The 13,329-nt window shown below is 39.5% G+C and overlaps 2 protein-coding genes across 8 annotated transcripts in view; one reads left to right on the top strand and one right to left on the bottom strand.

Annotated features, from left to right (window-relative positions):
* Positions 1–6,570, bottom strand: part of PHTF2 (putative homeodomain transcription factor 2) — a 128,057-nt gene extending 121,487 nt beyond the window's left edge. For all 7 annotated transcript variants that reach the window (XM_023250299.2, XM_023250301.2, XM_023250300.2 and 4 more), the window contains exon 1: positions 6,438–6,570. The gene's annotated coding sequence lies outside the window, so the exon portion shown is untranslated. The remainder of the gene's footprint in view (positions 1–6,437) is intronic.
* Positions 6,571–6,973: 403 nt separating this feature from the next.
* TMEM60 (transmembrane protein 60) lies at positions 6,974–10,957 on the top strand. The gene is made up of 2 exons (XM_004001387.6): positions 6,974–7,166; positions 10,261–10,957. The coding sequence occupies exon 2, from the start codon at positions 10,311–10,313 to the stop codon at positions 10,710–10,712; it is 402 nt and encodes a 133-aa protein (XP_004001436.2). The 5' UTR covers positions 6,974–7,166; positions 10,261–10,310; the 3' UTR covers positions 10,713–10,957.
* Positions 10,958–13,329: the final 2,372 nt, after the last annotated feature.

The following is a 13,329-nucleotide window of genomic DNA, read 5'->3' as shown; positions in this document are numbered from 1 at the left end:
GCCAAACACTATTTAGAGACAAATTTTACAACATTAAACATTTATATCAGAAGACAATAAATTAATGAGCTAAGATTTTATTTTTAAAATTCAAGCATACCAAGAGCAAATAAAATGGAAATGAAATGGCAAAAAGAATATAATAAAGAATACAAATCAAGGACACCTGAGTGGCTCAGTTGGTTAAGCGCCCCACCCTTGATTTTGGCTCAGGTCCTAATCTCACGATTTGTGAGATCAAGCCCTTCATCAGGCTCTGTGCTGACAGCGTGAAGCCTGTTTATGACTGTCTCTCTCTCTCTTTGCCTCTCTCACTCTTTCCCAAAATAAATAAATAAATGAAAAACTTAAAAAATAAAAAAAAAGCAATGAAATTGAGAACAGAAAATCAATAAATAAAAGCAAAATCTGCTCTGAATATCAATAAAACAGAAGCCTCTAGCCAAAGTGAAAAGGAAACAATGAAAAAAATACAGAAATTAACGGTCAGGAATGAGAGAGGGGACATAGTTGCAGATCTTAAAACATTAAAAGATAGTAAGAGAATATTATGGACAATTTTATGCCAATTTAACAACTTAGATTAAGTAGACGAACTCTTTGAAAGATTCAAACTATTAATGCTCATTCAAAAACAAACAAATAAATAAACTAAATAGATCTCTGTCTATTGAAATTAAAGTAATTATTAAAATCTTTCCCACAAAGAAAACTCTAGACACAGGTATATAAGTCATTTAGTATTAAGTTTAAGATACATGGAGGGATCTAGCATTTATTAATTATCATCTTGTGCTGGCACTAAGGATATATTTTAATATGTTTATGTTATTATTCAGCAAAATCATTCTGGAAGGAAGCTGTGGGAAGAACTGATTAATATGAGGCTACATTAAAACCAAGAAAACTAATAACAATCTGGGAAAGAAACGACGAAGGTCTGAAATAAATCCATGGCAATGAGGGGTGAGTGTTCAGACAGGGCATGATGAAAAGATGGATGGCTAGTAGAAAGATCAGATATAATGACTGACTGGACATGAAAGGTATGGAGAGTGAAAGAGTAAGGATACTCCATGATTCTCGGCTTACACACTGAAAAACCACTCATTAGGATAGGGAATATAGAGAGACAGATTTGGGAACAAGAATATATGTTTATTTTTCAACATATGAACTCATTAATATGAGGATAATTTAAAACCAAGAAAACTAGTAACAATAATCTGGGCAAGAAACAATGTAGGTCTGAAATAAATCAGTGGCAATGAGGAGTGAGTATTCGGACAGGGCATGATTAAAAGACAGCTAATAAAAGGAAAGATCAGAAAGAATGACTGACTGGACATGAAAGGTATGGAGAGTGAAGAAAGAGTAAGGATACTCTGTGATTCTTGGCTTAAACACTAGAAAAACCATTCATTATGACAGGGAATATAAAGGAGAAACAGATTTGGGGACAAGATATGTTTATTTTTCAACATACAATATACTTAGACATTCAGTGTCCAAAAGATATATAGCAGGCAATGGGATATATGGAACCAACACTTAGGAAATACATGTAGTTAATTTGCTCTATCTCCTAGGAGTCCCTGCAATTAAAGCCTTCTCTATAACTGTAAAATTAATGGCTTCTATCTGTTAAAAGAATTTTAGAGATAAGAAGGTGGTTAAGGAGTCTGAGAAAAGAAAGTCCCTTTCTGTACATACTAAATTCACAGCACAAGAGACCCAATTTCAGTGACTTTTTTATTGTCATTTAGAATAGCAAAACCTTATTTATTTACTCTATCTGGTTTAATGAATCTGACATACTATCGTCATAAAAAAAGAAAAAAACACTTCAGAATATGAAACCCTCTCCCCATCTTTTCCTTTGTTTTCTATGTGGCTGCAATAACTCAATTTTTTTATTCAACTTTGCCTGTTGCCTGTATGACATCCTACTGCCTCCCTTTAAGGTTTTATCTGTTTGCCATTTTCTGACTTTCCCTTACTCTATTTGAGAATTGTAGTTTTAAAATAAAAACACAACTGTTTAACTTAACTTTAACGGCAACAACCATTTTTTTTAACATGTCTTATAAGCCAGGCAATGTGTCAAGTGCTTTACATACATTAGCAAACATAATTTTCAGAATAAATATCTCCATTTTATGATTAAATAAACCTGAACCTTAAGAAGATTTCATAATGAGCCCAAGGTCACATAACTGACAGACTGAAGAACTGAGACTTGAACCTAGGTCTATAGAGCATCAAAACTTGTGCCGCATAACTTAGCAAAACGTTTTCTGCTATCTGTAACAGATGTTTTACTGAATGTTTTACTAAGGTGCTTTCATTCATGTAAATATAGAGGAGTGCCCCACTACATATCTTCAAAACTTCTGTTGAAATACTTTTAACAGCTCCTTTCCCCTACTGTTTCTGAAACTGGAAAGCTGCATACAGTGCACTTTTTCCCCCCTTTACTTCCTCTCATTAAATGTCAGATTCAATCATGTTATGATTATTATCAGGTAGTGGTGCAGCCACAGCCATTTCCTGCCCAGTTCCTGTTCACTACTCAGAAATGAAGTCCAGCACTCTTTCCTTGTGCTCTAAACCTACCTGTTCTAGGAAGCAGTTGGTTTTTCTCATCTGAAATCTGATCTCTGTATTTTGTGTCATTTTTGGCAATCTGTATGAGGCTAACACGTTGGAATAAAAATGCAGCTTTCCTAAATGTCATTTAATATCTTCAATTTTGTCAAATAATTCTGGTCGCGAAGTGATCTACATTTATCAATCCAATGGGAACAATTATGGTTCTGTGCTAACCTGAAGGGAAGATACATACATGGGACTTTTTCTCAGGTTTTTAAGAACAGTCCCAATTTAAAACGTTCTGTCCCACTCCCATGTCTCAAATTTGGATTCAGAAAAAGCAGTCAACATATGCAATGGGTAGTTTGCAATATTAGCTCTATGTGGCTACATACTAGATAAAGGGGTTAAGGGAAGGCAACAGTCGCTTTAAGATTCTTCTTTTTTAGGGGCGGCTGGGTGGCGCAGTCAGTTAAGCGTCCGACTTCAGCCAGGTCACGATCTCGCGGTCTGTGAGTTCGAGCCCCGCGTCGGGCTCTGGGCTGATGGCTCAGAGCCTGGAGCCTGTTTCTGATTCTGATTCTGTGTCTCCCTCTCTCTCTGCCCTTCCCCCGTTCATGCTCTGTCTCTCTCTGTCCCAAAAATAAATAAACGTTGAAAAAAAAAATTAAAAAAAAAAGATTCTTCTTTTTTAAATACTCCCAAAATACATCCCACAAATTAAGTGCAAATGCCTCTAGTGGTGTTAAGTCTTCCTTTACAGTTTAGAGTGAAATATCACAATGAAATAATGAAAGTGCTTAGCTGGACATGTTTGGAAATGAAATTTTAACTGACAGTGGTGAAAATAAGTATTAAAAGGTAAATATTAAATAAAAATACAACAATGCACAATTTCCTATAACTTAAATATCTAAGTATGCAATTTCCAACCACCAAAATTGGGTAGTACTCACCTTGCCCAGCCACGTTTATATACAATTATCATTTAAATTTGGCCTTCACAAATACTTTTTATACAAAGCTACAATTACTTGCCATTCCTTCAACAATCCACATTCCTGTTCCAGGACCCTGCCTCCTGTTCTGTCTGTGTAGAATGCCTTCCTTCCCCAATAATGAAAACTACTACTCACCCTTTAAGGCTCCAGAGATAGCTCTCTGCTAAACCTCCAACCCCTTCTCTACTCTCTCTGAAAATTATTCCGTCTTCTTTATTCAGTGCTTACCAGTGTGTCAGTACTTTATATATTCTGTTTAATATTTAATATTCCCCTTTGAAGTAATATTCTCTCCACTTAACAGATAAAGAAGCTGAAGCTCAAAAAGGTTTGCCATCATGTTAAAGGTCATAAAGCCAAATAGGAATTAAAATGGTGGTATGTCTAAACTTCAACTGATTTCTCTTCCATTAAATCAAAGATTTATATCACTCTCTTATAGTATATGTTGTATTTTATTATCATTACCTGTTTAAATATTTCTCTCCCCCACTATGGCCAGGGAAGATGACTCCATCCTTATATCCCCAGCAACACTCAACAGTGTGTACTATACAATGAGTCAAAGTGTTACTGAACACCTACAATATTCTTATTCAGTTTATGATTTTGCAGCATTATTTTCCACTGATTAGTCTCCTTGTATCAGGTCTCTAACAAGCCCCTGTGGTGGTAAAACTTATTGGCTTGGAATGTAGGCTTTGTAATGATTGCACAGATTTGAATTCCAACTCCACCAACTTATTAGCTGAGAAATCGTGAACAAATGAATTAACCTAAGTTATGGTTAACTCATCTATAACACAGAACAATAATCACAGTACATACCTTATAGCATTATAAAGATTAAATGAGATAGTATGTAAGCAATCCGACTATTTTTCTATCCTCAATTTTTCTACATGCCACTCTAAATTTTCTTTGGCTTAGTTTAGTGAAGCCTTTTTCATTACAAATTCCTTGCAACTTTGTATCAAATGGGCTAGTAAAAAGGTTGGTGGTTTAAAAATTGCCAGGCCATGATGTCTGGCTGGCTCAGTCAATAGAGCATGTGCCTCTTGATCTCATGGTTGTGAATTCAAGCCCCACACTGGGTCTAGAGCTTATTTAAAATAAACAAGTAAGTAAATAAATAACAATTTTAAAATAACAAAATTAAATCAAAAAATAAAAAATTGCTCAGGCCACCTACTCCATTTTTAGCCCAACTGTCCAGTGTCAGTTTGGACTCAAAAAAAGTTTATTCTGGGAGGTTTGACTATGCCAGACCTCCATTGTACATTATAGTTTTTCCTCTTATTACATTTTCATGCCCTATCAGAAAGTGGTAAAAATTAGAAAAGACATTTCCTACCTGACTAACATCTAACTTAATACTATCCCATCCATGCACACAACTAACCTGTGTGGGAGGCAAGCTATTTCCCCACCAAGAATTTTTCCTGGAACTACCTCGTGTCTGGGCTCAGGCATGGCTCATTCTCCTCAGACCTCTAGATTCCTTTCCTCTGGTATCTGGGGACTGAGCCACTACAACTGACAGGGGATACCCATTTCCCTCTCTTCAACTTAGCAATGTTTACTCCAAGAAGCTAGAATTTCAAATTGTTGTGATAATTTACAGTTCTTTAGGCTAAAGTGCATAGTTTCCAAATTCTCAGAATTCCCCCTTACAACTTTAAAAACGTTATGAAAAAATCCAGTTTGGGAGGAAACAAATTTTTAAAAAAATACATGATCTCTAAAAACAAGAGCAAACACCATGTCTATACCGAAAGTCTTGGAGAAAAGAAAAATCTTAAAATGGCTAGTTGGCTAAAGCTAACCAAAAACTATAAAATCAAAGCACACAACAAAATAACCTCAAAGTAAGCAGGATATACCATAAACAAAGACAGCGAGTGTAAATTAAAAAATGTTTAATACATTCACGAACTTAAAAATTACTTGGTATGTAAATGCTGACATTAATACACTGTCCATATTCTGCACTCCCCTAGTCAGTATATGATGATATAAAGCAGTTCCTTTTTTTTTTTTTCCCCCTTTGGTCAGGCTAAAAATAGTGATGGATCTGTGACAGAATGATCTCCAAAGTTACACAAGGAAGGTGTTGAGTTTAAAAGTCATGACACGAAGGAATACCAAAATACTGGCTGTCAACATTAGATAAAAATAAGAAAAGGTAAAGCAAGCTGGTGGACCGCAGTATTGTTTCCAGAGGGGAAACAGCCCTTAAGGCCCCTGAGAGGTTTCAGCACCCGCTCCGTAGTCAGTGCTGGAATCAGAAAACTAAACTGTTGCCTGCTCAGTGGGTGCAGGGCAGCGACCCTCCCTCCAACCTGCGTCCAGCGCGCGCACAGTCGCCCTCTCCGCCCGAGCCCGCTCCTCCGGCCGCTAGCTGACCTCTCCCGCCAGCCCAGGCTCGGCCACCCGATGCCGATGCCCCTGCACGCCCTCCAGGACCCGACGCGCCCCCAACACAGCGCCAGGGGAAGGAAGCGAAGGAAAGGGGCCGCGAGAGGGGGCGGAGGGGCGGGAGGCGGCGCTGGGCTTTGGCCCTTCACCATCGAGGCTCGAGGACTGCACGGGCTCGAGAGGAGGGAAGCTGAGCCTCTGCCACCGGTCAAATGATGGGAGGGGACCGCGGCTGACCCCGGCGCGCAGGTGCCAGCGGCTGCCGGGGAAGTCACCAGCGGCAGAGGGCGATGCGTTGGCCCGGAGCCCCCACCTCCATCCTGCCCGCCGCTTTCCTCTTTCGTCCTGCTCCATCCCCAGGATTCTGTCAGAACCCAACGACCTCCACACGGCCCGCCCAAGCACAGAGGTGATGCCGGCTCTTACCGTAGGAGCGGGCGCCGCGCCGCTAGGAGGCGGCTGGGGTGCGCGCGGGAGACTCCGAAGCGAGCGCCGCCACCGCTGCGGGAGCCGGAGGAGTCACAACGAGGCTGCCGGCGGGAGCGCTGCCTCCAGAGCTGTCGCCCCACCCCCTCTCCCGCAGGATTTTGCGCCGGAGCCTGCAGTCTCCGCGCGCCGGCGGGGAGGGGGAGAGAAGGGGCGGGGCGCCCTCGGGGGCGAAGCCGAGAGCTGGCTGGTCTGATTGGCACTTGTGGGTCCAATGGGACTACGGACACTCCAGGTTGTGCTTAGACTGACTTCCCTCCTAGCCCGTAGCGGTAGAGAGGCGGGCCTAGTGGCTTCTCTTATAGCCGCCTTTTTGACAAACCCGAACGTAAGAAAAGATCGGTTGGTTCGCACTGGCGGCCAAATGGTCCAATTACCACAGGAAAAAAGGCCTCTGAACTTAGATTGGCATCCTCTCTACCTATAGGTAGAGAGGGTAGTCCCAGGGGTGGTGAGAACCTGCCCCGGATGTGGGCGTGGCCCTGAGGTAGAACATAGAGCCTCCGCCGCGGTGGTTTGGGGAGGCGGAACTGAGATCTTTTTCTTGATTATCATGTGACGGGTTCTGGATTTAATGGAGGAGAAAGCGTGGAAAAGGCCAAGGATCCAAACTGGCGAGTTTTCTGATCTTCGCGCCCCATTCCGCTCTCCGGCCAGCGGCGCTGCCAGGTGAGTCCCGGGCTCCAATGGGCCGGGCCAGCAGTCTCCCGAGGTGCCTTTGCCCTGCCGGCGCCCCGGTGCTGGCTTCCCGAAGCCTCGGGGGGTTTGTCTCTACCTCCCACCCCCTCCCACTCCCAGCCAAAAGGACTGACACCTGCTTGGCACCAGGCTTCTGCGTGCGTTTTGGATCTTGTGCAGGAAACCTCGTTCAACTCTCAAAATGTACGGGGCCGCCCAAAGCGCAGAATGGGAACAGTCCGGATAGGGCGGACCGTCAGTGTTTGAAGACTAAGGGCGAGGAGAGTTTAGGAACATCCTGAAGTTATAGGAACAAGTAGGCCCGAAAACCATGTAAGTTGTAAGCAGAACGCTGTTCCTCTGAAGGAAGGTTAAGTTTTCCAAGGCTGTTGCAGCAGGGGCCTTTCAAAAGCTACTCGTTATTTAGAGGAATTCTGTGTTGTGGGCTCATAAGCAATACTGTCTTTTGGGATGAGGCGAGTTCATTTGGAAGAGGATTGGCGGTAGCGAGAGAAGGAAATGGGGGTGGTGTGGGAAGCACCGTGGGCAAATCAATGCCTGCACACACAACTGATAGACGCTGGAACTGTGGGCAGAGCCCTTTCGATTTCCATTTTGGGGCGATGCAGAACGTTTTGACAATGAATGAGGAAGCATATGAACTAATAATTATCTTCCTAGTACCAGAAGTAACCACCTAAAATGGGACTTCAGTAGAGCAAATTTTTGTTTTGGAGAAGGCAACCCCCTCCCTTGAGGAGAAAGAAGAGTAGTAGTAGGAAACAAATAACGATTGCTTCAATTAGTGAAGATTTACGAATAAAGTAAAATTAACGTTGTAGCTCAGCATCCAGAATTCTTAAAGCATCATTTAAATATCGACATAGCGCTTCTCAGTTGAGGGCATTTTAGTATAAGTGCATACAGAGCTTTTGTTGCATCCCACATTATAAAACTGGAAGCCTTAAGACTGTGCTGTATTTTTCCACCTCCAATCCTAACGTGCCTGTGTTGAGTGCAGCTACCCTTTGACCAGGTGCTTACTCAGTCTTAACATGCAAAAATATGAACCCTGACTCATCCAATGGCTAGTGGAAAAGTGTGTTTAAGCAAGTGTATTATTGTAAACTTTTTAAAGGTTCACAAAAATGTTCAGATAGACTGGGAATCAGGGTTGAGAAAAACTTGCTTTACAGCATGAAATCCATTTGTAGTTAATAATCAGTACACACCCTTCACACCTCTTCCAAATTCAGCCCATATCCCACTATGGCAGCCTCTGGTCAGGAAATGAGACCTAGAGAAAATGCCTTCCTCGGAGTAAAAGCATCTGCTTTTCATACTGCAGTATGAAGCATCTGCCAGCTAAGTAAATGAGTGCCAAAAGATGGGTATAAGGGGAAGAGGGGTGTTTGGAGATCCATTAAGTCATTATTGTAATAAAACAGATATATGTTCTTGCCCTATGATAGCCACCCATTGTTTAAAGTAGTAGAGATGTAGCAAAGAATATCAAAGTTCTAAAATATAATTAATTAAACATGCTAGTTTAGGGCATTTTTTATTTATCTTATTTTCCTGCATTTTTCTTATCTTCTGCATTTCTACTCCTAGCTCTCATGCTTTTGCCATCTACCCCACCACCTTCTGATCCTTTCCTCTTTCCATCAAGTATCCTCTCTCAATCTATCACTCCTCTGTAGCTTATTTCCCTCAGCTTATAATCATAGATTATTCCTTTACTGAAAAAATTCTTCTTAACCCTTTCTCAGGCTCATTATTTGTCTTATCTTTCATCTTTTTTCTCCAAATGTTTCAAAAGAATAAAATGTTGTCAGCTGTTTGCATTTCGTTATCTTCTGTTAACTCCTTACCCAACTGCATGCAATCTGGCTTCTGATTTCCATTCTACTTACTGTTTCTCCAAATGGTCACAACTTAAGTATAAAACATACTGTAAACTTGTATGTGAAGACTAAATGCTTATACCGTATTATAGATTAATGAATCCCAATCAAAATTCCAATTTTTAAAGAATTAGTGATTTTAGTAGTGAAAAAATGAAAGGGCAAAATATTCTGGAAAAGAAATCCCATGAGTAGGTACTAAGCTTCCCAGATATTAGAGCATATATCCTGGAACATATCCAATCATAGTCATATAGTACTAGTGCAAAACAAACATAGACGAGTAAGGCAAAATAGAAGTATAAGAAATAGCTTCAGATTGCCTGTCCGAGTCCTGAGTTCAAGCCCCACAATGGGCATAGAGCTTACTCTAAGAAAGGAAAGAAGGGACTAAATTATTGAATAATTTGGCATCTATTGGTAACAAAATGTCAAAAGGTTAAGTGGTCTTGATTATTGGATAGCAAATGATAAAAAATCATGATCTATACCACAAACCAAACAATATATAATTAGTATTAAAAAGAAAAATTCAGACTAAGAGCTATTTATTAAGAATTGCAATGAGAAAGTTTAATTTAAAAAATATAAGACCCATAGACTAAACTATGTGAAAACCCAGTAGTATCAATGTGTTCTATATTATTTTAGCCCAATGACCTCTTTACTTAAGTAATTCTACTTAATATCTTAATTTTTATCATTCCCTCTTTTTTAAAACTTTCCTCCCTTGGCCTGATACCACTTCCTCCTTTTCACTACTTTGATTTTGAAAGCTTTTTCTTAGTACATCTCCAAATTGAATGAAAATTTATAGATGTACAAATGTATAAAAAAGAGGTTAAGAATATCCCTGAGATGCAGGAATAAAGTCATGAGTACTTGGAATTGAGTGACCGCAAATGAAAAGGAACAGACTATTCTTGAGACTTTTGTATAGAGCTTATGCCCAGTTGATATACTAAAAATTTTATTGTATTTTGTCATAGGCTTTAAGGAATGATGGATATAATGTTGTCAAAGATGGCTACAAAATTTTACAGGTTTTGAAAGGCAGAATAGGATTTTTCAAAATTAGGAAATCTGTGAGTGGGGGAAGAACCAGCTTTGTTCACCAGGAATGGAAGTGATTTTTTTTCTGGTATCAAAACAATCTTGACTTTTTTTCCTTCTCTTAGGGTATATTTCCCTTTTTTCGACTCTGCAACAGCCTCTTTAAACTGTTTAAATGAGAATGTCCTTGGCTCAGAGAGTACTACTCACCTGGCTTTTCACATTACTCTTCTTGATCATGTTGGTGTTGAAACTGGATGAGAAGGCACCTTGGAACTGGTTCCTCATATTTATTCCAGTCTGGATATTTGATACTATCCTTCTTGTCATGCTGATTGTGAAAATGGCTGGGCGATGTAAGTCTGGTTTTGACCCTCGACATGGATCACACAATATTAAAAAAAAAGCCTGGTACCTCATTGCAATGTTACTTAAATTAGCCTTCTGCCTTGCACTCTGTGCTAAACTGGAACAGTTTACTACAATGAATCTGTCCTATGTCTTCATTCCTTTATGGGCCTTACTGGCTGGGGCTTTGATAGAACTTGGATATAACGTCTTTTTTGTGAGAGACTGACTTCTAAGGACATCATCTCATTTTATTGCTGTTCAACAAGCTGTCATTAAAGTGTTCTGAATCTTTGCAAGCTTGAAGAAATACCAGAGAACTGAGAAAAATAACCAAATGTAGTTTTATACTGCTTCCATAAAATAGTCTTTGTGAATCACGGACTTCTAGTCAATCCAAAGCTTAATTATTCAGTATTTGAGTTACTAATATCCTTATTATCCCTATATAAATAAAGTTTGTTTTTGACCTTATTTTTATACTTGACTCTTGAATAATCTGTTATAAGTATGTGGTCAATTCTTAAAGTAAGTAAACACAAAGTCTTTAATCTACATTATTTGGGTAGGAGTTTAATAGATCATGGCCCCATTATGACCAATGTAAATGGTCATTTGTGCTTGTAATTATGAACAAAGAAACCCAGTTAATGAAATACTTAGGTGTGCCACTTCCATGTTTACATTCAGAATCAGAGTTTGAGAGATTTTTATCTAGGCTAACTGCATTAACTCTCTCTCCTGTTTATGATCCATGAATTAGAGGTGGCATATTAGAGCAGAGGCTTGCCTTTTTTTAAATTTAGAGGGGCCTTTTATCCTGGTTAAATCAGGACAGGCCTCATTTTTGCCTGCTATCCTCAGTCTCAGGAATTTAGTGCCCCTTTCACTCTTAGAATATCCTGGCTTGAGAATTTATAGATCATCCTACCAAGGCACTTAACCCATTCCAGTGAAGCATAGGTGACATTACTTAGAAGAATTCCCAACAGTCTTAAGTGTATTATAACCCTAAAGCAGGTGATTGTTCTCACCCTATACAGCCTTCATTTTTAGCTTCAGAAAGAACCTAAAGTAGTATTTTATTTGTCTTAAAAAATATCTAACACACAAAGTGATTCCTGGCTGCTAATACTTGAGAGGATTGCTTTGAATATAGCATTTTGGTCTAGTTCTCCTTTGTAAAGCAGATGACAGTTTAAGTTATAACACCACAAATTAATGTAGCTTATGAAACTACAGAGCTAAGCTAAATAAAAATTATCAATTACAAGCATTTTGCTGTCTTATAATTGGTATATATTCTATTTTGAGCATCAAAAAATAGGGTGGAGAGGGATAGTTAATATGGGGAACATAATGTTCCAGAATTGATCAGATATTTCTAATTCAACTGAGAGGTCCAAACCATTTGGTCTCTCTAATGATAGATTCAAAGGAGAAAAAAGTTTTCATCTCTTTGAGAAACCAGATAGGATTTTGAAATTCGGCAAAAGCTGTATTTGTGTATGTATTATCTCTCAGTATAATCTCTCACAGGGAAAAGGAAAAGAACAGCACCACATGCAAACAATTAGCTAGGTCAGGAGTCAGCAAAATTTTTCTCTAAAGGGCTATATAGTAAATATTTTAAGCTTTGTGGGCTATGTGGGTCTGTCTCAACAATTCAAATCAGCTTTGTGGCAAGCAAGCAGCCATAAACCATGGCTATGTTCCAATAAAACTTTACGGACAATGAAATTTAAATTTTGTAAAATTTCCACATATCACAAAGTTATTATTCTTTTGACTTTTGTTCCACTTACTCAAAACTATCCATTCTTGCCTCACAGCCATTCAAAAAACAGACCCCTAAGCTAGGCCATGAAACAAGCAAATCTCTGTGAGATTTTCTAAAAGAAAAATATGGGACAAGTCTCAGAGGATGAGAAACTAGGTAAGAAATATATCTAAAAGGCCATGTAATAACCAACCTGTTGACCCATGAGGATCAAGTAATTGTATCTGAAAGGTTCCCAGAAAGTAGAACTTTCTTAACTTGGTATACTGACACCATAAACGAACAACTTGAAGCAGCACAGTAAGTTATTGATGTATGCCTCCTTGATTCTGGCACCAATTCAGATGTGTTTTACCTCCATACCACCAAGGAATTAATTCAGTTCTGACACTACTTGGAAATCGTATCTCATCTCACAGGCTAAGGGTCCAATTCCAGCAGATGCCTCCTCCTCTCAAACTTCAGATACCAATTACAAATCCAGGTTGTTTCCTGTGCTTCTGACCTACCAGCATTGGATTGGATGTTCACATGACTCTCTCGATAATTTTGCTAGAGCAGCTCACAACTCAAAGAAACATTTTACTTATTAGATTACCAGTTTATTATCAAAGGATGTAACTGAGGAACAGCGAGATGAAATGGTAAGGCAAGGTATGGGGAAGGGGCAAGGAATTTCCATGCTCTCTGGGCACACCAATCTTCCCCCATCTCCTTGTGTTCACCACCCCAGAAGCTCTCTGAACCCTGTCCTTTGGGGATTTTATGGAGGCTTGATTACATAGCATATTAAGAAAATCAATGGCCAATGGTGACAGAAGTCAATCTCCAGTTCCTCTCCCCTGGAGTATAAGGACAGGGGGACTGGAAGTTCCAACCCTTTAGTCACACGGTTGTTTCCCCTGGCAACCAGCCCCTATTCTTAGGTTACCTAGGAGTTTTCCAAAAGTCACCTCATTAAGTTCAACAGACACCTTATTACACTTAACATTTAAGTTCCAAGGGTGTTAAAATTCCTGTGCCTGGAATAAGGATGAAGATCAAATATGTATTTCTTATAAATCAC

Source organism: Felis catus, chromosome A2 (assembly GCF_018350175.1).
Source record: "Felis catus isolate Fca126 chromosome A2, F.catus_Fca126_mat1.0, whole genome shotgun sequence".
NCBI lineage: Eukaryota > Metazoa > Chordata > Mammalia > Carnivora > Felidae > Felis > Felis catus.
Note: the sequence above shows the minus strand (reverse complement) of the source record. Positions and strands in the feature narration are given on the sequence as shown.

Excerpts from the sequence above, each read along its gene's own strand:
- TMEM60 (XM_004001387.6), top strand. The coding sequence starts at position 10,311 with ATGAGAATGTCCTTGGCTCAGAGAGTACTACTCACCTGGCTTTTCACA.